General features: G+C 37.4%; 1 protein-coding gene across 10 annotated transcripts in view; it reads right to left on the bottom strand.

Annotated features, from left to right (window-relative positions):
• Positions 1–25,444, bottom strand: part of shi (dynamin-1 shibire) — a 116,191-nt gene extending 90,747 nt beyond the window's left edge. For 5 of the 10 annotated variants that reach the window (XM_019055302.2, XM_019055304.2, XM_072296236.1 and 2 more), the window contains exons 1-6: positions 25,088–25,443; positions 21,339–21,412; positions 16,460–16,609; positions 12,024–12,227; positions 5,598–5,790; positions 4,730–4,850 (exon numbers count right to left, since the gene is read on the bottom strand). In XM_019055302.2, coding sequence (XP_018910847.1) covers positions 4,730–4,850; positions 5,598–5,790; positions 12,024–12,227; positions 16,460–16,609; positions 21,339–21,412; positions 25,088–25,251 — 906 coding nt within the window. In that variant the 5' untranslated portion in view covers positions 25,252–25,443. Of the gene's footprint in view, positions 1–4,729; positions 4,851–5,597; positions 5,791–12,023; positions 12,228–14,989; positions 15,194–16,459; positions 16,610–21,338; positions 21,413–25,087 lie in introns of all 10 variants that reach the window. The other 5 variants (XM_072296238.1, XM_019055307.2, XM_072296241.1 and 2 more) reach the window with 3 other exon arrangements.
• Positions 25,445–25,729: the final 285 nt, after the last annotated feature.

The raw sequence follows: 25,729 nt of genomic DNA, 5'->3' as shown, positions 1-25,729 counted from the left end.
TGTTCCCCATCAAAAAATAAGAAGGGAGCCGAGATTTTTAAACACCTTAATCAAGATACGTTTTTTGAGAATTCCATTACCAAAATGCCTTACAGGTATAGAGGTAAAATGATGCACAGAGCCTCAAAGCACTGGAGGCTTCCGCAAATCCACTCTAGGGCATACAAGAATGTCAATGTCAAAATGATGGGACAACCAAAAGAGACAAGGCAGCTTGTTTTTTCTTTAGAAAAGATAGTGCCTCATAACTGAATGCAAAAACAAGATTCAAATTCATCTCATCAGAGGACTCCAGGGATAAAATTGAGCTAAATAACATAATATGAGATCTGCAAGATTACAGTCAATAAATAGGTAAGTTCGATTCATTTCTTATTTTATCCTATTTCTTCCCCTAATAAATTGTGCATATGTTTACCTTCTCATTTATTTTTAGATGAATTTGTATCCCCTCACTCCAGAATTACTTACAATATTCAACTGTTTGTCAGTGTATTCCAACTTTTGAACCAACTTTTGAATACTTTGACAAACAGTCGAAAATCGTAAGTGGAAGCAAATTCATTTAAAAATAGACAAGGAACCAGCCTGTCCACAAGCTGCGATTTTGATGTGGAGGGAACAATGCTATCAGCCTTAGACCAAAACAGATCACAAAACAAAAGGAAGACACTTAATTGCGAACAGTACCAGTTGACGGAGGCACGTAACATGATTCTCTCAATTCTGCTTTGCCGAGGACTCCTAACAATTTTTCCAAATTTGAATGAGGCTACTCTGATTGCCTACTTTCCTCGGGGGCTTTGATATCATCCAAAAATTCCAGACTTTTTCAACACAATTCTATTTCCTGAGTTTTCTTCGTTTTTTATTGCAAAGTAGTAACTCTAAAGGTGTATCGTGTATGAGCATAATTTAGGAATTTTCGGTTACGTTTTATCTAATTTAGTGGTAACAGAAATAAGTCATCAGGACTTGACTTGAAGTAAATCTCTTCGGTTCTTGTTCCTTTCTCTATTTTGTTCTCCCTTTCCAATCATGTAGGCTGTCTCTTTACTTGATAATTTCATCACTCCTAATCTTCAATGGGCCTGTTGCACTATTTTTTTTTATTGCTATAATCAAAAGAACTAAGGCTCCTAATGTCACAGGAATTTTTCCGGAGTTTCTTGATCACCAGAAACCCCCAAAAAATCAACTTGAAAACGCCTCAAAGTCCGAATTTTTAAAATGGTCACTTTTACGCGGGGCCAGATCCGGCACCCTCGTTACATCACATCGCGTGACATACCTGGTCTTTTCATCACTCACAATGTATTTTCCCATACGGAATTAGCAGCCGCTTTTCAAATGCGAGCATCGAGTCAATCGATGATTTTTTGAACAAAATGGTATTCAGAAATGGATTCCTTCGACGTTTATATGATTGAAACTTTCACGAGATAAATAAGAACCGTTGGGATAAACCCTATTTTTAAGGAAGACTGTAGTCAATGGGCGATTGTTTACATCTGTCACAGTGATAACAGACAAGGACGTCAGCTCAATATTTAGCCATTTTCATGAGTTTTTACTTTTTTGTCACTATTTGAAGGTAAGTTTCTATTGTAAATCAATTTTTCAGTGCCTTAGGATCATGTTAAAAGCTGTAACGGTACACATTATCACTTAATAATTCAGAACACACTCCGGCAGTCCAACGCTCAAACCTGGATGTAGCGAGTAAATTGTTATTTCTTAATATTTCACCCTTCAATGTTTCACTGAAGACACAAACATGATAGTATCAATCATTGATGATAAAAAAAACTTACCTTTGACAATACTGATGAGATGAGGAGACCGGTATGTTTTAGATGGAGGCAAGGAAAAAAAGCGTAGGATCCTTCTTCGGTTACCAGACTTATCAATACGTTTTTCTTCATGGTGTTACATTAAAAACACACGGGACTTTAAAGTAACATAAGTGTATAAGACGTGGGAACGATCTGAATGATATTAAGATGTTTGTTGAAGAGTTGAGAATGGTTTACACGCATTGAGAGAACATCCATGGTTTGAGCGTTGGACTGCCGTGTGCTCTGAATTAATAAGTGACAATGTGTACTGTTACAGCTTTTAACATGATCCTAAGGCACTGAAAAATTGATTTACAATTGAGGACCATGCCGGAAGAAGGGCGTATGTACAAGGTTCAGCGTCGTTAGAAAAACGCATTTGAAGATTTGAAACGGTGTCCCGAAAAATGAAATGCAGCAGTTGGTTAAACCAAAGTCAATTCTCTTAAACTAGATCCTACAGCTTTGAAATCCATTAAAAGTTTAAAAGAAATAAATAATTTGCCCTCTGTAATCATTGGACAAAGTAAGCCAGAGATACGCCCTTCTTTCGGAATCCTTGTATGTACGATAAAAAAGAGGATCGTTTTTCTTCGATAACTCATAAAGTAATGAAAAAGAAGAAAATCGGGGAAATGACTTTCTGCTAATACATTTCAGTATTCTAACGAGCCAAAGTTTTTAAAGATCGGGTCACTGGTTGCAGAGAAACCCAGCTTTTTCTGGGCGCACTTGTGATTGCTGAAGACACTAAATTCACTACTAAGTTGATTTCCTTCTTTTGTATCTCGTGACAAAATTAATTTAAAGGAAATCAAAGAAAACGGTTTCTGCAGAATTTCTTCAGCTTTCTAACGAGCTATAGTTTTTTAAAATCGGAGGTTTATTAGCGGAAAAAACTGAACTTTTCCGGTTGCACGTACATGAGAAAAGTGCATTGTTATTGTCGTCGGAAAACTGTTATAATCCGCTGTTGCTCCTTATTGAGTCTGGAGGGTCTCCAAAGGTGGTCGAACATTCAATTGGTTACGAATTGCACCCATTGGATTCTGTTTGTCTAATATCAATTACATCTTGCCCCCCCCCCCCCTTCCAACGGTATGGGATATGCTGTGTTGCCAATCGTCCAGAAATGAACCTTATTGGTATAGCGGTTTCTTCTTAAAATTATTGTCTTTTCTTTGGTTGTCATTTTAAACTGTGGAATTCCTTATATGTTTGAACCGAGTGTTGCTTAATAATTTGATACATTGTCCGTAAAAATGAACTTTTCAATGGCCAAACCTTCATCACCGAATGCTCCAATTTTATGAGGATGGAAAATGCGTCGATTTAATCATTCAAAAAAAAAAAAAATGCCCCTATAGAGAACTTTTCTTGTCATTTTTCAAGAGTATCTGATGAAAATTCTGTAAGCTCTTGTCTGTTAAGCTTCATTGATCTTATAATGTTGCCAAATTTAATTAACTCTCAGATAAGGTACGCCCCTTGACCGCTTCCCACTCCAACCCCCCAAGCGCTTCGTCGGGTAATCATTTTCAATAAAAAAACCCATGTTGAATATTCTGTAGTTGTTCATGCGACAGATTTCCACTTTTATTGATTAAAAAACTTAAGATCTGTCCGATGTTGCAAAGTTTCTGCAATATTTTTCGTAATATTCTCGAGAAGTATACGTTCGCGCCTGCGAGTAAGGTGGCTGATATATGTAGGAAGTTCCACGCTGCGGCGCGTCATCACAGCAGCCATTTGGGAGATTTCACTATCGCGTACTTGTGTATCTTACATCAAACATACATAGAGTCACGAGAATTTGTTTATAAACTTGCAACTCCGAACAACTCCGAAACTTAAAGCTTCGGACTGCATTAACATTACTAATGTAATATGTGCAATAAATCGTAACTCTCACATTTCACGTTCTGTGATGTACAGTAAATAAAAATGAATAAATAATCATTCTATTCGGCTAAAACTATTCCTTCTAATGAGAACAAAATGGAAGTGACACTTCTTTCACCAGAAAACAGGTAAAAATCCATATCACGGAAGGCAAAATGTGTAAATAAGAGGAGAAAGTTCGTTGGCCGGAAGAAGGGCGTATCTTCGGTGTACTTTACAGGTCAATTATTCACGTAACAAATCGACAGATTTTTCTCAAACTTGGAGGATACTCTCACTATTCGACGTAGAATCAGAAAAGCAGAATGTTGAAAAAAGGGCGTATCTCGAGATACGCCCTTCTTCCGGCATGGTCCTCAATTGAAACTTACCTTCAAATAGTGACAAAAAAGTAAAAACTCATGAAAATGGCTAAATATTGAGCTGACGTCCTTGTCTGTTATCTTTGTGACAGATGTAAACAATCGCCCATTGACTACAGTTTTCCTTAAAAATAGGGTTTATTCCAACGGTTCTTATTTATCTCATGAAGATTTCAACCATTTAAACGTCCAAGGAATCCATTTCTGAATGCCATTTTGTTCAAAAAATCATCGATTGACTCGATATTTGCATTTGAAAAGCGGCTGCCAATTCCTTATGGGAAAGTACATTGTAAGTGATGAAAAGACCAGGTATGTCACGCGATGTGACGTAACGAGGATGCCGGATCCGGCCCAGCATGAAAGTGACCGTTTCGAATGGGTCGGATCCAAAAACAGCTTTTTTGGAGTTTGAGAGGTCATTTCAAGCTTTTATAGTAGCGCCATCATTCTTTTTGTGAAATTTGCCATTGGAATCAGTTATCAATTCGCAAATCCCTGCACCTTGCAACAGGCCCATTGCCACTGTCTCTGTAAATTAAAATTCGTCTTAAATCAGCATATTATTTCAAAATAAATGATAATAATTACCTAAGATCTGTAATTCAAGATTAAGAAGCTACGAACCTGCAATCTATCACGTAGGCCAGGCAATGTCTCCCTGATGTGATTTGTTAATTGTTGATTTAGCACTCTTTGCAAGTAGGGCGTGCCAAGTCGGTCTGCCATGTGCCTGTAAGCTGGATGTCTATAAATATAAGAGCCAATAATTTAATGATCATTAGTGCTTGTCCTGACAAACGGAATGAAGAACATAACTTCATGTGAAAGGACCTAAGATTTCCACTTTTCAGGGAGGGTACTAACAGTTTTATCCAGCCTGTTTGGCTTGCTTCTGCCCTGATTATTGCCCTGTCTTGTCACTGATTTTCAATGGGAGCACAAAACAAGAGATTTTGAAGTTTTTACTTTGGAATGTAACAGCCAAAAATCAGGGTAAATTCCTGTAAACTAAGAAGGAAATCGGATTTAACGACATCACTTATAACGATGTATCGGTCATAACTGAGTGCGATCTGGTCGTACCCGTGATTGACTTCCCATCGACTCAGAGTATTAGAGCATCGGTTATAACGACAATTAGATATAACGACCAAATCAGGCAGATCCATAGAGGGACATTGTATCCAATTTTCACTGTAAGTGCCTTCTTTACTTTTCAAGTGTGAAAAAATTGAAAATTACTGAGCTATGTAGCTCATTAAAATGGTTAATTCCATAAGAACGAGTCAGAAAAAGGTGTAGTAAGAGCAAAGAATACTCTTCTTGTAAATTATTTTTTCACTGTTGTCTTTAATGCAGAGCTACTATGCTCAACTTTTACTGAATATGTTTTTGGTGATAGGAAATGAAATTGATAGTCAACTCTTCACCCTCCTCTTTTTTTTTCCTTAACCTGAATTAAGAGAGTTGTGTTACATGGAAAGATTCATACCCTAGGAAAAATTTTCGTTCAGCTGCCATCGCAGCTTTTATATCTTTGCGACCTTCAATGTCACGCTGACTCCTGTTGACAACACCAATATAACCTCTGCGCAGTGGTAGTAATTTGTTTTCAAGAATTTCACGTGCATCAGTGCCATCGTCCATGAGATCAAGTTTTGTAATGACACCAATTGTGCGGACACCTGCCAAAAAGTGATTAAAATTACAATACATATGGAGGAATGGATGGACTTTGAATAAGTAAAAAACGAAATCTGAGACATTTTATAGGAAATGTGACACAACCAAAATCCGACTGACGGAACTGATTCTCTAAAGAATGATTTTTCCCCTTCTTTAATTGGTAAAGTGTTATTATCATTAGTGGACTATACTCCTGTATGAGCAGTGAGAAGATATTTGATACAAACAGACACAGTGTGAGTTTAAAATACAAAAATAAGATCATACATGCAATCGAATGATCTTATTTTTAAACACAAGATAACGAATGAACCAAACGTCTAGAATGGCTGACTGGTGCGAATACTGCGTAACACTTAGGAATTGATTTAGGTTAGGTTCACTTGCACTCACACTGCAAGCTGCCATCTAGACCCATCTTAAACACTGCCCATATTTCGCCGAATATTGTTGAATAAAGTGATAGTAATGAAAAGATGGCATCATTATCGCATCTCACAATGTCTTCTTCACTCAAAAAATAGGAACTTTGAAGGCACACCTCAAAATAATTGAACTTTACAAAGGTGAAAATTCTCACATGTAATCCTCAAGGGCAAGACGCGGCAGAAATGGAGATTGAGGTTAGATATACTTGGGCTCCTACCCCTCTCCGGCCTTCAAAAACCGGCCCATGCGTGTTACGGAAGTTCCCTATCTGGCGGCCATTCTAGACGTTCAGTTCAAGGACATAATATGAAAACATGTGGTAGCAAATTTTCTCCTCCTTTTTCTTTTTCCTCTCAGGAGTAGAATTCAAGAAAGAAAAATACTGATTAGAGGGTAACAAAAGGAATTTTAAGATTTTGAGAGGATTCTTAGTCTTAAAAAATCTGACGAAAATGAAAATGTCGATGACATGATTTTTTCCTGATAGGACAGTCATGCAACATGCTTGGATGAAAATAATGTTTGACACATGAATAGATACAGCCATTCATATCACACACTGTTAAAGTAATATGAGGAGAATATTATTTAAAGCTGACATGTAGTGCGCGGCTCACGCTAGTTATTGATGCTGCATGATATTCATTAGTAGACTCAGATTTTACCTTATTGATTAGAGCTAAAGATTGGAACATTTTGCTGTTATTTTTCTCGAATCACACTGTTATTTATGCTCATTTCGCCGTTATTCTAGTAGTGTTTTTTGCGTTTGACAGCTTAAAATGAAGCTATTAATTTGATTTAACAGGCCATCACTCAGTCTCTCTCTCTAGTCCTATTTTACAGAAGCACTTTGAGACTATTAAGTTTTTCTTGATTAAAAAATATCCGTTGCTTACTTTTTTAAAAACACTTTCTATCAATATACATCTGTCTACATTTTCACTTGATCACATGTTGATATTATTTGAGGTAATGTTTATGCCCCCGTTACCGCCATTTTTTCCATTAGTATTTTGAAGCCATTGGAGAGCGTTGATAGCTAGTAGCCGATGACTACCAATGCTAAAAAACAACTCTGTACAGCTTTATTTAGAAATAAAGCGCGGCAAATTTCATCTTATATGCGTAAATACGTTGATTGCACGAAAATTTACGGATTTCGCGGATTCATATGGATGATTTCGAGAATTCCGCGCGATCTCGCGGTAAATCCGGAAAATGTCCGATTTTGCGTTATTTCGCTTCATATTCTTGTGATCAGGGGAGTTATGATCAAGACTTCTATCTGGTTTTCACACTCCTAAGCACATTTTAAAAATTTCGGGGCGAAACACAGTGGCAAAATTTTCTATCTCTAAATTTTGAGCTATCAATGCAAGAACAATCCGCCTACAGAGTCTGCTATAGAATACTTCACTTACAAAGAAACCAGTTTGACTTTAGTAAAATCAATTCAAGATATTTCTGCTCCAACAGAGAACATAAAGACATTTTGTCATACTTTGGTCAAAAGCTACTTAAGATTCTTCTAGAAATAAATTCAATTAGGAGACACTTTGTGACAAAAATAAGCCATTCAAAAGTCTTCATGTAAGGGACACTATGAGACCAAAGTCACAGAAAGTCAAAACTTCAGCCATTACACGCAAAATACTATGCAGCAGTTTCTAATATGTCATTACACGCAAAATACTATGCAGCAGTTTCTAATACATCATTACACGCAAAATACTGTGCAGTAGTTTCTAATACGTCATTACACGCAAATACTATGCGGCAGTTTCTAATACGTCATTACACGCAAAATACTATGCAGCAGTTTCTAATACATCAGCTAAAAGTTAATTTTACTAAGCTCTACACTAACAAGGCGCAGACAATTTTTTTCGTAATATATAAGGTTGACATTAACATCTTCAATGAATAGCTGTCTCTTTCGGAAAAGACTCAGCATGGAAAACCGAGGAATTTGGCGTAGGCTAAATTTCTTCATTATTTTACATGATGTTTGCTACAATCCCCTAAACTTTAAAAATCTAACTTCCTATGTTTACATTTTGAAAAAAGCAGGGTTGAAGAAGAAATTTGTCATCATTTTCCCATGCATTATCTACTAAAAATGCTGCGACATCTGAATGGTGATCACTGAAAGATATTGCTTCCTTGCCGACCGAGAAGATGAGACCGACGAAAAGAGTCAAAATCTTCTGTGTGCAAATAGAGTGCGGCTTAGTGTTGGCATCCCTGCACATATGATGTCAGTCCCACATCTCCATTAAATAATGATTAAAAGAAAGCCAAAGAATCCGCTTCTCAGCCTCGCGTTTCTTGAATTTGGTACATAGGAAGTTAGATTTTAAAGCTGATTATGTTCCAAAGGTTGCGAAGAACATTACATCAAATAATAACAAAAGGAGGAGTATCGCTGAGGGCCTTTTCTGGCTCCACTTGGATTTTGCTGAATGTTTCATATTTTTAAAGTACTATAGTAGACTCTATGCCAAATAGTTACCGAACAGAGCCCATGCAAAGGTGCAGCAGCGCTTGAAACCCAAAATCCTGGCATCGAAAAATAGTTATTTTCGTCGATTCCTTCGACTGTTATCACTTTTTCAGCAGATGATCCCTGTGTATTTTTTGTGTACTTTCCATTTCTTGCCTTTTTAAAGGCCTCCGATGAATTTATAGGGACCTTACGGTCCATTGTTGTCATGAATGGCCCATTTCTAGGGATTTTTTCAATTTTACAAACGTAGAACTCAATTTTAACTGTGAAAAGAGTACGTTTATGAAAAGAACGCAAGAAATGAATAAACGATATTCAGTGAAACTTTTTTCTATGTTGCCAAATTTTCGAAAAAAATCGTTCGGAAGAGCCAAAAATGGCCAAAATTTGATGAATTGCCACGCCTAAGGTTCAAGAAAGTGGGGTACAACTTTCATACTGACGTACGTAACAGCTCTTACCCATATATACAACATTTCAAAAAATTAAAGTTGTACGTGGATTCCCACATGTGGAAATTGACCGAGATGTCAAGTTTAGCGGCCTTCTTTTAATTGAAGGTTGCTCTTTCGAATGTTTTCCAACCTTAGTCACCCTCCATTGGTGTGTGCTGTCTACTGTATGCAATTCTCTACGTACTGTTCATTTTGGACCATAAAAATGTCTTACTATGAATTTTAGAAGGCCAAATGGTCCATTGTTGCCAATTTTTAGGGGTTTTTTGAATTAATTTAATCTAAAAACCATGTACATTTTCGGAAAGATTGTAAAAAAATACATGCATAATGTGCTTAATACCTTTTCCCTACGTTGCCAAATTGTCGAGAAAAATCGTCCTGAAGTGCCAAAAATGCCAAAAATTCTATTAATCATCACGTCGAAGGTTCTAGGAAATGAATTATGACTTTCATGTGCATTGTGGGACACTTTGCCCACACAGTTTCTGTTGTTTGGTATTTGGCCTGTAGCAGGCATCTTAAGAACCAAGAACTATCTTGAGGTTACAGGAATAAACTAGTGAGATGAAGTGAAGGATAAGGTGGAAGCACCTTGAGGGTCCGATGTGTCTCGTTCATCTGAGCCATTCCATGTTCGGTGAGACGCATTGCGATTTTCCATATTGGATACGTTATTTGTAGTGAAAAAAAACTTAAAATTCACTTCCTAAAATCTTCTATTCCAATTTTTTGCATTTTTGGCACTTCAGGACGATTTTTCTCGAAAAGGTAACATAGGGAAACGTTACAAAGCACATTATGCATGTATTTTTTTACGATCTTTCCGAAAATGTACACGGTTTTAAGATTAAATTAAGTTTACACATGTAAACTTGAAAAAAAAACCCTAAAAATTGGTAACAGTGGACCGTTAGGCCTTCTAAAATTCATAGGAAGCTATTTTTATGGTTTGAAACGGAAAATGCGTAGAGAAATACATACTCAACTCGAGGATGACTAAGGTTGGAAAACATTCAAAAGAGCAACCTTCAAGGAAAAGAAGGCCGCTAAACTCGACATCTCGGTCAATTTCCACATGTGGGAATCCAGGTACAACCATAATTTTTTGTATGTTGTATATATGGGTAAGAGCTGTTACCTACGTCAATATAAAAGTTGTACCCCATTTTCTTGAACCTTAGGCGTGGCAATTCATCAAATTTTGGCCATTTTCGGCTCTTCCGAACGATTTTTTTTTCGAAAATTTGGCAACATAGAAAAAAGTTTCACTGAATGTCGTTTATTCATTTTTTTGCGTTCTTTTCATAAACGTGCACTGTTCGTGGTTAAAATTGAGTTCTACGTGTGTAAAATTGAGAAAATCCCTAGAAATGGGCCATTCGTGTCAACAATGGACCGTAAGACCCGTTAAAATTCACGGCAAGCCTTTTTGAAGGCAAGAAATGGCAAGTAGGTACACAAAAAAATACACAGGAATCATCTGCTGAAGGAGTGATAACAGTCGAAGGAATCGACGAAAATAACTATTTTTCGATGCCAGGATTTTGGGTTTCAAGCGCTGCTGCACCTTTGCATGGGCTCTGTTCGGTAACTATTTGGCATAGAGTCTACTATAGTACTTTAAAAATATGAAACATTCAGCAAAATCCACGTGGGGCCGGAACAGGCGCTTAACGATACTCCTCCTTCAGCCGACACTAAAGTCTTTGGTTTTCCAAGCAGGGTTCTTCAAATCGAATGAGCTGAGCTTAGAGCATAGAAGATCAAAGGATTATTTTTTTCCTCCATGGATCTCAAAAATTATATAGCAGTCAGTCGTTGAATAACTGAGAATCACGACCATTCAAGTCAATTCATTCAATCATATTCAATAACTATTTTATGCTATTCCTCATTTCTTTATTTAGTTCTTACAAGTTTTCAAGTAACCCTTAGAGCTTTCCCCACGCTTAATCTTCCAGTCCCCCTAAAGCTAGCCTAGGTGACCATTGCCTGAGACCATCAAACTCAGATCACCTGGCCAGCCATCAAACCCAGGACCTCCTGGCCATATAAAGCTATGTACCACTACACCACAGGAGGTCAAGGATTATGATTAAAGCCCATATATGAATAGAAAGGGTTACACTATTTTTGCAGGGTTGCAATTAGAGGACGGAATCAGTTGTGCTGTTCAGATACCCATGATTTCTTTGTTGAAGCTTTTAGATTGGTCAGAGACTTGTATTGTTTAAGCATCTGATCTCTGCTTTCAATGATAAAGCTCTTGAAAAACGAGTGGGTGGTGTCATCCCTTAGCTTTACTTTATGAAACGAATACTTTCACTTCAGTCTCGTCAATAAGTGATACACACATTTCACTGATTACTCCACCTGCACTACTGATGATGCCCCCGTAGTATCATGGTATGTACAAACTTGGTGAATGATATTATACACTGAGTTTTTCAAGAGGTAATATGCCTCTAATAATATTGATTGGTCATAGATACTTAGCAATACATAAAAATAAGTTATTATCAAATAAAGTTCGGTGACTACGTGTGCCAACTGATCTACTAGGAAAAGTAGGCGTGGTGCAAAAGATTATGTTCTAATCAACAAAGGTGAAGTATTCATAACTTCCTGATCGATTTCTCTTGTTACAACAAAAATTTACAATTCGACTCACAAGACAGCCCATCACAGGATCTCCAGAAGATTACCGCTTTATGTTTTTTGATACATCTGGAATATTCTCGGAATAATTTTTCTCAAACAAATATATACATAAAATAATTTATGAGTGCAATTGTTTTAAGTATAAAATAAGAACCAACAGGGCAATCGTACTAACCTGCAGGATCCACTTCCTTGGCTATTTTAAGTGCATCACTATTAGCTAAATCTGTATTAGCAGGAGTTACAGCTAAAATAAGACTATTTGATTTAGAGACATACTGAAGGATCATACTACGAATTTGATGTTCTATATCAAGAGGCTGGTCTCCTATAGGTACTTTAGTCATGCCGGGGAGATCAACAAGGGTCAAGCTGAGAACTGCAAACAATGACACATAATTGTAACTACAGCTACGCTTGACAGAGAAAAAAAAAAAAAAAAAAAAAAAAGAAAGAAAGTAAAATAAGAGAGAAAAGTGGAAAACTCAATGGTTGACAATGATTTTCAATTTGATTCTCCTTCTATCGTACTTCATGAACTCTTTTACCTTGAAAAGTGATTTTCATAAATTTGTACCCAGGATTAAACTGAATAAATTAGGGTATTCTGTTGTGCTGAGAAAAAACGCCATATGAATCTTCAGGCATTGCCAAGTTTCCTTAGATAAAACATAAAGAGCTTAATGCAAAAACGGCTTTTTTCGCCCCCCTCTGAAAGTTCTTCAGACTTTGTCTATTGATTACTCATACTTGAGCGCTTCTTTTCCCAAATTTTCAGACTCCCAAAACATTTTGGGGGGGAGCTAGGGGGGGTGGAAGTCAAAACCTGTGAACCTCGATATCTTTTGAACAAAGAAAGATATCGAGGTCCGGTTTGGACGAAAAATCGTCTAAAATTGCATACTTAAAGATTCTAAAGGTCGAAATCCCGATATCACAGTTTTAAGTCAACATATGTGCTTTTTCCAGTTTTTAGGTCTAGAAAATTTCTTTTAAACGAAAAATTTATAAAGATCTCAATTTTTTATTTGAACCAAAACCAGTTTTTTAAATTGTTCGTCTTTTTCCGCATCCAACGAGTGGTCCATTAAGCTGGGGAACCAAACGGTTCCGGAGTTATGATCGATTGAAGTTTCCGCTCAACGCGCGCCGACCGATTTTCGCGCGCAAAAAAGTCGGATTTGACTGTTATTAGGTCAGATTGAATGTTCAAACTGAGCAAAATGTTTTATTAGGGACTCTTGAGGGTCGCTGAGTTCAGAAATTACAGATACTTCCAAATAATTTACGTTTTTAAAATTACAGCTTCGGACAGGACCACTGAGCGACCGGTCGGCGCTCAGTGGGCCTCTAAAATAGCGCTGCGGAGCTGTAATTTTAAAAACGTAAATTATTTGGAAGTATCTGTAATTTCTGAACTCAGCGACCCTCAAGAGTCCCTAATAAAGCATTTTGCTCAGTTTCAACATTCAATCTGATCTAATAACAGTCAAATCCGACTTTTTTGCGCGCGAAAATCGGTCGGCGCGCGTTGAGCGGAAACTTCAATCGATCATAACTCCGGAACCGTTTGGTTCCCCAGCTTAATGGACCACTCGTTGGATGCGGAAAAAGACGAACAATTTAAAAACTGGTTTTGGTTCAAATAAAAAATTGAGATCTTTGTAAATTTTTCGTTTAAAAGAAATTTTCTAGACCTAAAAACTGGAAAAAGCACATATGTTGACTTAAAACTGTGATATCGGGATTTCGACCTTTAGAATCTTAAAGTATGCAATTTTAGACGATTTTTCGTCCAAACCGGACCTCGATATCTTTCTTTGTTCAAGAGATATCGAGGTTCACAGGTTTTGACTTCCACCCCCCCTAGCTCCCCCCCCAAAATTTTTTGGGAGTCTGAAAATTTGGGAAAAGAAGCGCTCAAATATGAGTAATCAATAGACAAAGTCTGAAGAACTTCCAGAGGGGGGCGAAAAAAGCCGTTTTTGCATCAAGCTCTTTCCTTATAAATTTAAGGATGTTTTCTTTCCAATTTTTCAGATAATTTAGTTTGCAATTTCATCTAAAGTTCCTGGAAATTTTGAAGGAAAACATTCATAACTTTCCTCCAAACTAAACATTTTATCTAAGGAAATTTGGCAACTCTCGAATGTTCATGCAGCGTTCTTTCTTAGCACGGCATTATTGTGCATCTAAAAACTAGAGATTCGTTCCTACATTCGTATTGGCTCGGAGATGACTAATCTCACACTATTAGTATCACCATTTCATTGAAAAGCTTCTCAAATTGAGCGAGGTTTATTATGATATTTGAAAGGAATATTCCATAAATTTTCCACTCTTCATACATAAAAAATCAATAACACAAACATAAATAGAACAAAGGAAAATAAAGTTATAAAATAAAAATCATGGACAAAACCTGAGTTCTTGATTGCTGCAGTGATTTTTTTCAGATTTAAGTCTTGAGCAGTACATCCCATCATATACACTTAAATACTGTTAAAAATCATACACTCTAAAATGATTTATTTCAGAACTCAGGGTTTGTATTCAATTGTGAAGAACAGAAACAACACTGATCTAACAGAAACTATTCCCACAGACAAAACTAGATTTGATAAGCATCTAACATCATAACTTCCTTCAAGACCAAGTATAAGTGAGTTTGATTTCTATAGTGTTCCAACCTTTGTAGACATTATTCTTTCTAATTTTTAATAAAGGAATTATAGTTATACCTCATCGTTTTTTAGACTGAATTAGGATAGCAAATCTGGATAAAAATAACTATGAAATGAGTGCTGGTTATTCAGGGCCTGCTATGAGAGCTTTGCTACAGGCTTCAACCTTTGAGGAACGCAAACCTGTATTTTTGTAGACCTACAGGCAGAGAGATTTTAATTGATGAGACTGCAAAACATTACGCTTATCCAAAGGAACTCAGAATAATAACTGGATGAGGGGTGGGGAAGTTCGGACATCACTTATTGGCCAATAATAATAGATAATAAGGTGCATAATGAAATGAAAAAAAAAATAAAATGTATGGTGTTCATACTTGGAGCAACAGAAACAACGACATCAAGCTAAAGGGGAACAATCAACGAGTCTATACAAGGCCTAATGAAAATCAAGTACCATCTGGGTCTACTTGTTTCGCAATTTGCAGTGCATCAGAAGTAGCTAGATCAGTATTGGCTGGGGTGACTGCCAGAATGAGGCACGTCTCTTTTGTGATGAACTGGAAAAGCATGTCTTTGATCTGCTGCTCGATGTCTTGGGGTTGATCACCAACTGGGACTCGTGTGAGCCCCGGCAAGTCAATGAGCGTGATGTTGAGCACTAAGCAAAACCAAATTCATTTGGTTTTTGAACGTTTTGTATGTATAAATATACTAGAGTGTTATGACTAACACAGAGGAATGACAGGGTATTTTCTGGAGTCTCATTTCCTAAAATCCTCTTTTTTTAACTGCCTTTTCGGAGTGTCTACTAAAATATCATTTTTAATCTGATCCATCACTTTCAGCTTGAAGCACTAAGAATTTCTTGATCCATTATCGATTTTTCTGATTACATTGAAGGTCCCAATGTCTTTCTGATGACATTGAATTTCCTAATATTATCCCGTTCCTCCTATGTTTAATGATGGTAGACACCCTGCTCTTCGTTATTTTTCCTTACTTCACCAAAGTTTACACATATCAGGGGTTTTCTGTAATCCTTGCTTATACTTTGCCTTTTCCTTAATTTTTCCTTGCGCAACGGACAAAACCTTAGGTAGATAAAATTCATAAAATTCATTCATTTCAAATGGTAATTAGAACTAAGCAGTGTTTTGAAAATTAAATTATACCAAATGCTTTGCCAGAATACTTAAATACCTGCAAAATAACTTCTTCCAGACTAAAAAATCAGCACAACTCGGCATGACATTCAAACACACTAATATAAAAAGTAGAGGACACTATAGGCGCTTAAGAGAGTTGGTCAGTTTTCTCAAACTCGCTATTATAATCATAGCAGCGCGCTTACAGCACTGTTTGCAGTTGACTGGCTGCTGTTCGCAACTCCTTTGAAAAGATATTCCTTATGTTAAGAGGCTTTGGCATCAGAAGATAAGTTTTTGCGTGCACTGCATGGTGAGGTAAATTCAATTTACCACTAACAAAAGCGACATGATTTTTATAACATCCTATTGTGCATATACAGTTTAACTCCTCATTTGTGCCGCCATGAAGCATATGCAAAAAATTTAAGATTGGACTTTACATATTGGACCTCTTAAAATTTAAGGAGAAAGGCAGACTACTGACAGTCAATTAAAACAGATTTCTTCTGAGTTGAATTTGATGGAACTTTACAAAACTTTATCGAGTCTGACACCTTAATTTTGGAATTTTTGAATGTAGTCATCGTTTTCTCCCAAAATGTTCTTCAGGGATTTAGTTATCTCAACTCCCCTGGCATGGAATAATGCCACTGCCTCTGCAAATACATTGCACTTGTACAAAATGAAAGGAAAGCCGAATATCATAATTTATCCCTGAAAATTGACTTCGAGAAGAGAAAAGAATTTGTAGATCTAAGAAAAATGGAGACACTTACCGTTAGGTGAATAAACTCGAAGATTGATAGGAATGTTTGAGATGCCTTTGTTAGAGCCGGTGAGCCTGTCTGTTTCAGCTTCAATTTCTTTCCGAACCTCATCAAAATCTGTGAACTTCTTACCTTTACAATGTAAAAACTCAGCATATTCTGCAACAAATCAGAGTTAAATTGAAATGAAACAGTTGGAAGTTGACATTAGTCAAACTTAGTTTTGTCTTACCACATTTTCCAATCTCCATTATTTCTAAGGATTACCTGTTCAATTTTTTAATGTTTTAGACATTCTTGGCCTTAAAGATGTGCAGGATCTTCCAATATCATACTTAATGTTACTGTTTTTATTTAATTCTGAGGGTCACAAGTTACGCCTCAAAACTGCTGTTGGGCCTCATGTGAAGACTCTTCACTGTATGAGCAGTGACATTGATTTAACTTCACTGCAAAAATGCATTGTTGCCAGGTGAGTTCCAAAATTTGACTGACCTGTGGTTTGTAATGAAACTCCAAATTCACTGTTATCTTACATCCTCATACGACAGGAAAGTTTTTGTACAACAATTCGCAGGAGGCATATTTATTTCATTAAATGAGTATAAATTGGTACATGTAAACAATAACCATTGTTACTGTACAAGTCAAAGGGCTCACAACTATTTGTCATAATAGAATAACAGTTTAAAACAGGGGTGGAGAAAGTTCATCAGTGTACGCTTTCACCAGCAGAACGCAAAACCCTAGGCACTATTACACAGCGCAGTCGAAGTAAATTCGACAAAAAGTCAGCGCAGTCAAAAAAATCTGACAAAAAAACGTTGTCCAAGTCATTTTAACAAAACTCAGCTCGGCTACTGCCGCAGTATACTCTGTGTTTTACTGTGTACACCGTTTACCTTCTAGATGTATCTCGCCAGATCGTGAACATTCTGCACCCCTGGTTTAAAATTCTTCTATGGCTGCTTGGTAATCAACTGATTTTTGATGTTCTTGAGAGAGGCTTCATATTTTCAATTTCTTTCATTTATTTTGGCTGTTGAATATAGAGACTGGGAGCCAGCAAACATAGGATGTTGCAAAATCTTGTGGATTAAACATTGCTGCCACCTCGGGTTCTAGGCGAGTAGGCATTTTAAGAAGTGACAAACATGTCAACATTTTTCCGAACTAATTTTAGAAGTTCTATGTAAATAGATACTGAAGTTAAAAACCACAGCTTTTTAAATATTCTTTGCAAAAGGCAGAAGAAGATATTTTTAGCTTCAGGTAAAAATTCAACAAAATAAGAGCAGAAATGATGCCTGGCCAAAGGGCACGGCCAGATCAAATTCAAAGCGTTCACTGTTTCTTGAAAGGAAAGAAAAGAAAAGAAGCTCCCTACCCGAGGAAACTATGTGGATCTTAATTATTAAAGAACTAGTCTCCTCACAGTAAGATTAGAGAGTATTAACCTACCGGAAAAGATTTATGAGTCATGCTATCATTTATCGAATGGTACGATAGTCATGAGACTTTGACAAGTATGTATGGAAATGAAGCAAATGCATAAACACAAGTGATATTCATTAGATGCTCAAGAGGCTTTGCCCCAAAATGTAAAGCATACAAGGATCTTGACAGCAATACTGCCGTGCTGAGGAAGAGCGCCGTATGAACCATCAGATTCAAACTGAGATATTTATGTTCTAAGTCTACAGCATGCCTCTCTGCGAGATTTGCGAGTTCTAAGTTTTCTCCTAGTGACAGCTTGATCCCTTGGTTGTTCATTAGCGCTTAGATCATTTGCAATTAGGTAATGACTTCCCGGAAAGTCACAAAAGAATGAGGGTCGGACTCACGGCAAACTGCCCGTGCAGGCACGGTCCTTTCACTGTACCGATTTTGCCGTGTGTCCATCCTAGTGCCGAGGACGCGCTTCCAACGCTGCTGGCTGCGGTATAAAGATTTCACCTCCTCCGTTTCTACGAGGTTTATTTTTGCAGGAATCATTTCACAAATAACCAAGATCATTAACCTTCCGTGTTTTTAAGATGTAGAGCTATTTTAAAAATTCAAATAAAAATTAAAAAGGAAAGATAATAATCACGAAAGTAACTGCAACTGAATCAGAAGCTTCTTATTTTTCTGTTTTAGGTATTTGAATGTTTCTTTTTTGAATGAGGGGCATGTTAAATTGAAAGTTGGCCTTAAATGAAGAAAGTAAGTTCTGCCCGAAAAAATAATTGCAGTGGTCAGTAGTTTCCTGATTTTAGTAAAGAATAAAGTCATTTCTTTCGCTCGGCAACCTTTGTTTTTCTCTTTTTTTTCACTTTCTATCTTGAGGAGACTATTCCGCATTCATCAAATTATTTTTTTCATAACGAGGCTAGCTTTCCAATTACTTGATTTGCTTATTGTTAGTTATGAAATTTCAACTTCAAAAATATGAAAAGAAAATTTAACGTTAGAATTTGTTTAAAAAAGAATTTATACAATTTACCACTGACAATGTAGAGACAGATCGTCGAATAAAATTGACTGTTTCAAAACGCCGAGAATTTACACAAATTTAGTGGACAATATGATGCCTTTTTTAGGATTGAGTAAGATACGCAGAGGAACCAATCCAATTATAAAAATTAAGAACGTGACTAAAACAACGTAGCTCGTTTGTATCGTCGTTTGAATTCTCCCTTTCTCATTTTGTTTGAACATAAATAAAGAAGGAAAACAAAATTGAAGATTTGACCATTAAAAAAAAAATATTTGTTTAAGGTCTCATTAGTCGTCTTCAAACATAAAATAATAAACTGTAAAAATTTCACGGCAAAATCTTAGTTTCTAATTCTTAAAAGAATAAGGTAGAACTTGCACCCGGAAACATTTTCAACGAAAATGACAACGAAAGGAGAATGCGTATCTATCCGGAAACAAATCACATGCTACCAGCAGATGATAAACAGCGTAAGTGATCACAATTACTCAGAACATGCATAACTGGAACTCTTAAGTCGGATAAAAGAGTTGGTGGTAGGGGTGATCAGCGGCCAACATTGCCGTGAGTCCGGGAATGGAGATGTTGCATGTGTGAGGGATTTGCGATTTGACTGTTGTTTCTTCTGTAAAAATTCGCGAGAAACACGATGGTGCCACTGGTTTTCTCTGAAATAATCTCCCAAGCTCAAAAAAAGCTCTCAAAGTGAGGCCAAAAAGGAGGGGATATCCCGCCCTACCCTGAGAGTTCACCTCTACATCAAAACAAACTCTCCATGCAAAGATAGGGAGCAAATACATTGACAGGGCTGCCTTTTCATTTGAGGACTCCAAAACTGAAAACACGGCAACCCTGCTAATGTTTTTGCTCCCTATCTTTGCATGGAGAGTTTGTTTTGATGTAGAGGTGGACTCTCAGGGTAGGGCGGGATATCCCCTCCATTTTGGCCTCACTTTGAGAGCTTTTTTTGAGCTTGGGAGATGATTTCAGAGAAAATCAGTGGCACCATCGTGTTTCTCGCGAACTTTCACATGAGAGACAACAGTCAAATCGCAAATCCCTCATACATTCAACATCTCCATTGGCGAAAGCTGCACGGGGCGAGGGCTGCACAGGGCGAGTGCCGCATGTCCGCAAAGCATGGGGAAAAACGCCGTGAGTGCCACCCGCGTCCCGAGGTTTCCTGTACATACGGCAATCTATCGTTGAAACCTCGCCGCTATACGGGACATACGGCAGATACCCCCCTCCATATCCCTGAAACCAATGGAGATACGCCTTTGCTGACTTCACGATTGAACAGAGCATGCTTCACCTGGTATAATTTCATATCTAACTCAAACAATTTATTTTGGTTCATACAGCGTTCTTCCTTAGCATGGCAGAATATGCTCGTTTGTATCCTCTCAGCTCTTGTATCTACCTCTTGCGAAAAATATGAGAATCCCCATGGACTTGGCAACAGTGATAACAAGACTTCCTTGATAGCGTTTGATAAACCAGCTGATCTACTGCAATTCTCAGATAACTCTGCGATCAAAGCAATTGAAAATGCTGTCAACTTGTGAAACAAGGGTTTTGCCAAGAGTGGTAAAGAAATTGGAGTGAATTTGAGGTAAAAATGAACTTAAATGGAATCTTCAATTAATAACCTTAATTGATGATATCCAATGAAGACATCGAAAAAATACTGTTGTTTTGATCTGGTATGTACTGACATGAATATCAAGAGATCGACACTGGCATTTATCCAAAGTCAACTGAATACATATATTGTAGATTGTTGTTCAAATACCAATAAAAAAAAAAAAAAAAAAAAAAAAAAAAAAAAAACTTACATTTTGTCTTAGAACAGTAGAATTCTTCTAACCTTAGAGTAGTAAGATGCTTAGTTACATGTTTTACAATGAGTTTTTATGATTTACATTGAAAAAAAGGATACCAATTATTTTCTTTACATTTTTGAACAGCATGTAAGATAAGCCTTCAGTATGTGATTTTAAAATGGAGACATATTTTAGAGAAGTTCAAGTTATACTTTATCAGCGGTCCCATGCAGACAATTTTGAGGAAGAGCAACAAACCTTGGTACTCTCTTCTGCAAGAAACCGATTCTATTCAAACAAAACTACTTGGCAGTAATATTCGTCATTAAACCTACCGATATATTTATGGGCAATGAAAGCAGGATTTCAGCAAATTTCAGCCATTCTCACAATAAGTTTCCTAGGTGCTAAATTACGAATTTGCAAATTATTGGTTGAAAACTTCCTGCAGTCCTTGAGGAGAATGAACGCAACATTTCAAAGCTGGCCCTAAATTCTTTCTAGATAGTAATGTTTAAAGAAAATATTGTAACAACAAGAAAAACACACATGCAAATGATGGAGAAAGTTAAAAGACACTTACCAGTGGGACAATTTATAAGCTGTAAAATTAGAGGTCGCCTGGTAACAATACCTGATCCTCTGGGTAAGAAATCCCTGAGAAAAGAAACGACCAAAATTCAATCACCAACAGAGGATTCCAAGGAACAGAACATAGATACAGTAAAAGCTCGTTAAGACGAAAAATGAAGGGACCAAAAAAAATTTCGTCATAAGCGGCTTTTCGTCTTAACCGTTCTCCACTTGAGACGAAATTTTTCGGCATAAGCGGCAACTGAGCTTGAAAGTTGCGCTACTCTCAGTCATCCTGATATCATTTTTGAGGTAAACAGATCATTTTTTTAAAATACGCAAATCAGTTTATCGTCAACTGTCGATTGCATCTCAGCCATCCAGCAAAACAGAGGATACCCTCGATCTACTCTCAACCTACTCTTTTTATGTCAAGGTACGTGAAACTAAGTCTATTTTCCCCAAGAATTGACTCTTTTTTGTCGTTTTTACCCAATTTCAGGGGAAAAAATCAGAAATTTTTCTTCGTCTTGTGCTTTGGTTACGGGTCAAAATTTCGAAATTTCGTCTTATCCGTATTTTTTTTACATTGACTCTTATGTAAATGTCAAGGGGCCGAAAAAAATTTCGCCTTAAGCGGATTTTCGTCTTCACGAGCTTTTACTGTAGTATCCAGTTCAAAAAAAATACAATATGATACGTAACAGTATACCAATAGTCTCTACCGAAGTCGGAAAGTCTACAGGGCAAGGTTGCCAGATTATGCGATAAACTGTGGATGTTTGACATGGTTTCAAATGAGGGAAAGGTGCTGATTTTCAGCATTATTTGGCGACTGTGCTCCAGGGTGATCCAAAAGCTCGGCACCACCGGCTCAAGGCATCCTCCCCCTCCCCCCGTAACTTTGCAATAAATTGTGACAAAGACTCAAAATGTTGAAAAAGCTCCTAGATTGAAGGATATGAAAGTTGGAGCCCCTCAAAATTTAAAAGGGATTATGGGAAACTAGGGGGCTACACCCCGCGGCCGCTACGCGGCCCGACCCCCTGAAGGCACTCCGCGCCATCAATGGGCCGCTTCGCGGCCCTATTTTTACCCTCCTATCAGTGTTAGTTTCATTTTTCCCGTAAAAAATTACGATATGAGGTATACTTTAATTTTGAACTTTTCTTAAATTTACTTTAAAATTAAAAGGACGCGTTTTGGAATGACTGTTTGATGAAATATTGCAGTAAAACATTCAAAGATGATAGTCAGGTAATAAATAAGAAATCATGAATCGAGGATCGAACCGACACCGGTTTCCAAGTGTACGCATTCCACGTCTTAGACGACTCAGCCACCGCTCGACGTGAAGTCACCGGTGCGAATCTTGTGTAGATAAGTGTAGAGCTGATGCGCAGGCTACACAGCTACTGCGCAACCTCCTCAACCACTGCGCATCCTCCCGCGCATAGCGGTAGCAGTACCGGAGCATTCTGTAAACTCACTCACTTTTATGACGTAATTTTAAAAAAACCTGGGTCCTTTTTCCAAAATCTGATTACAGCGGGCTCATCTAGGGCCTATTACCTGTCGATTTACGCAAAAATCATGGAAATCGGCCCGGTAGAACGCTCAAACGAACCATGACAAAAAGTATAAATTTACATTGTTTAAATGGGAGAATTCGCAATTTCACCGCGTAATATAAAAAATCCTGGGCCATATTTTGAAAATCTGAAAAGAGTTGACTTATCTAGAGACAATTGCCTGTCGATAGCCGCAAAAATCATGAAAATCCGCCCAGTAGAACGCTGGAACTAAGCGTTACCAGTTTCGCAAAATTAGGAGGTCTTGGAGCTTATAGTATGGATAATCTAATCTGCTAAAATACATGCCTTTAAATGGAAAATGCCGCTAGATGTGTCACTAGGCGGTGCATTTTCTCACTTTTAAATCTATTTTTATACTATTTCCCATATCAGAGAAAAACTGTAAATAATAATGTGAAATCAGCTCTTTCAGATGGAGCAATAAAAAATTTGCAAGCAAATTTATGCATTTTGCATTTGGTTGGTTGTTTTACTGTTCATGTCACTGCTCACATTTTTTGGACCACAAATTTTGCAGGAAATTATTATAGCAGGGTAAATATGATTTCCATTCTATCTTGTTTGTACAATAGAAAAAAGGTCTGACATAATGACGAGTTAATCCACATAGTGCATCAAATTTTTATGCGCCACAATGGCCTAGCCCCCCAAATTTAGAGGGGCAATTGCCCAATTTCGGCAGAGTTCTTGATATCATTGAAACATGTCACATTATTGTGAGAAATGAATTCCAAGACTTTAGGTATTTGGAAATAACTAAATTAAGAATTTACAGGATAAGATAAAAGGCGGTTTGAATTCATAGATCGGCTGCTCTTTTGGACTCTGAATTTATTCGCCAAGGAGTCGGTGAAGGCCCTATTAATTTTCTGAATTTCACATCTGTACATGCTCTCCTGGTTGAGGTACTGTACTTGTAACAAATTTCACATGAATTCAATTGGTTTACATGGACACTAAACAGAATGGAAAACAGAAATATGTGATGGGCTTTTAGGACAATGTTGAGATGACATTGCATGCTTCTAAGACAAGTACTTAACCAAATTATGATACCTTCATCATTTGCTGACCATCAATTCATCACATTGATTTCACACTAACACACATCATTGATCATCATTGATTTCACATTCATCTCACTAATTCCAAAACCACTTCCAAACGAAATAATACTTTTATCTCCATGTCCAAGACCAAGATCTCTCAACGAGGTAACGAAAATCATGTATCAGGAACAAAATTTGCAAAAAGAAAGTTCTTTCATTCAAGGATATTGGAAAATTTCATTTCTTACAGTTCTGTACACACATCCTACAGATAGACCCTTCTATCAGGGTGTTTGAATTCATGAAAATTACATGAGAAAAACTGTATAGAAAGCCGTCATCAAACAGCACCCTCAATTCTTCACTGTGGCTCTGCTTGTTCGCAGGGTACTGCTTGAAATTAGGCACATCCCATGAACAGATATAGCAAGGGCCTTACCAATGATAAAATGACCCAGATTGTTGTGAAATAGGTTGATAGGTTTCGAAAATCAAGTGCATTGAATAAAACACCCAAATCACGAAATGTACACACACATGATTTGGATTCTCCGACAACAAAGGGCCTAGCTGTTTCCAACAATGAGGAGATGCTTTATCAATGATTAGACAGGCTAGCTGCTGAAGAGGGTAAAATCTTTCAGCGGGCTGTAAAGTTGTGGCCATTAGGAGCTCAAACTCCCTTGCACTCCTTCTAGTCCCGTCAGCAAAAACAGAAATGTCTGCATTAACAAAGTGGAAGTAGCTGATGGTCAGTGAAATCCTGATGCATGACAAAACAAATGCTATTGATTAGCAGAGAATCAATAGATGAGCATGTCAAAAATGCTGAAAGAGACATGAATGAAGGCTTCTAACTGCTCAGCTTTCATGAACCAAAACGTGATGTTCTGGCACCTGCAGACGCTAATGTAAATTTTAAGGGCGAAGTTGTTGTGATAAGAGATGAGAAAATCTGATTCATTCGAGATGAACTGAGGTTAGCATTGATTTGCTGGGGAGTGATGAGGGTTCTCCCATCAAATTGAAAAGCTCGGGTGGTATAACAAACGTCCACGAATGAGAACTCAGTGAGCTGGGGTTAGAAACTGGACAAAAACTGATTGAACACTCACCTGCCGACGAAGTTTTCTAAAACGGAGCTTTTCCCAGCGCTTTGTCCGCCTACCACTGCAATTTGTGGAAGGTCTAATTCCATATGAACCCCAAGGGTTGTGAATGCATCTTGCAATTTGTTCACTATGGGGATGAGTTGCTCCATCCCCGTGTTGCCCGCCATAATCACGGATTAAATAAACTACCTTAAATAATTAAAAAACAAAAGCTTCGCTCACTTTCCCGAACCATTCACTCACGACGAGATTACAAAATCTCAAGATGGCAGAATACCCACAATGCATTTCGAACTTTCGATTTGTTGCTGATCGAACTCCGGAGGGAGTACGCCACTGCGCGGGAAGAATGAAAACTACACTACAGAACGACAGAGCCCTTCCAACTTCCAACCCTTCTCTCTTCGACCCCCCTTATCCTGTAGGTTTCAGCTGCGCCGTCGCAATTGGGCCCACTCCCACAATCCAATTGCGGGAAAAAGATCAATGATGAATGGAACGTGTTTACTTACAGTGATGAGAACATACTTTCTCTACTCAATTCGTCCTGAAGAACATTTTTTTTCTGTTCTTACAAATTTTTACCCCATAACTCAGCATACAAAAACCTAGGAAAATAACTACCTACCACTCGTATCTACTGTC

This window comes from Bemisia tabaci, chromosome 2, assembly GCF_918797505.1.
Source record: "Bemisia tabaci chromosome 2, PGI_BMITA_v3".
NCBI classification, from domain to species: domain Eukaryota; kingdom Metazoa; phylum Arthropoda; class Insecta; order Hemiptera; family Aleyrodidae; genus Bemisia; species Bemisia tabaci.
This window is presented reverse-complemented; position numbering and strand designations above follow the sequence as displayed.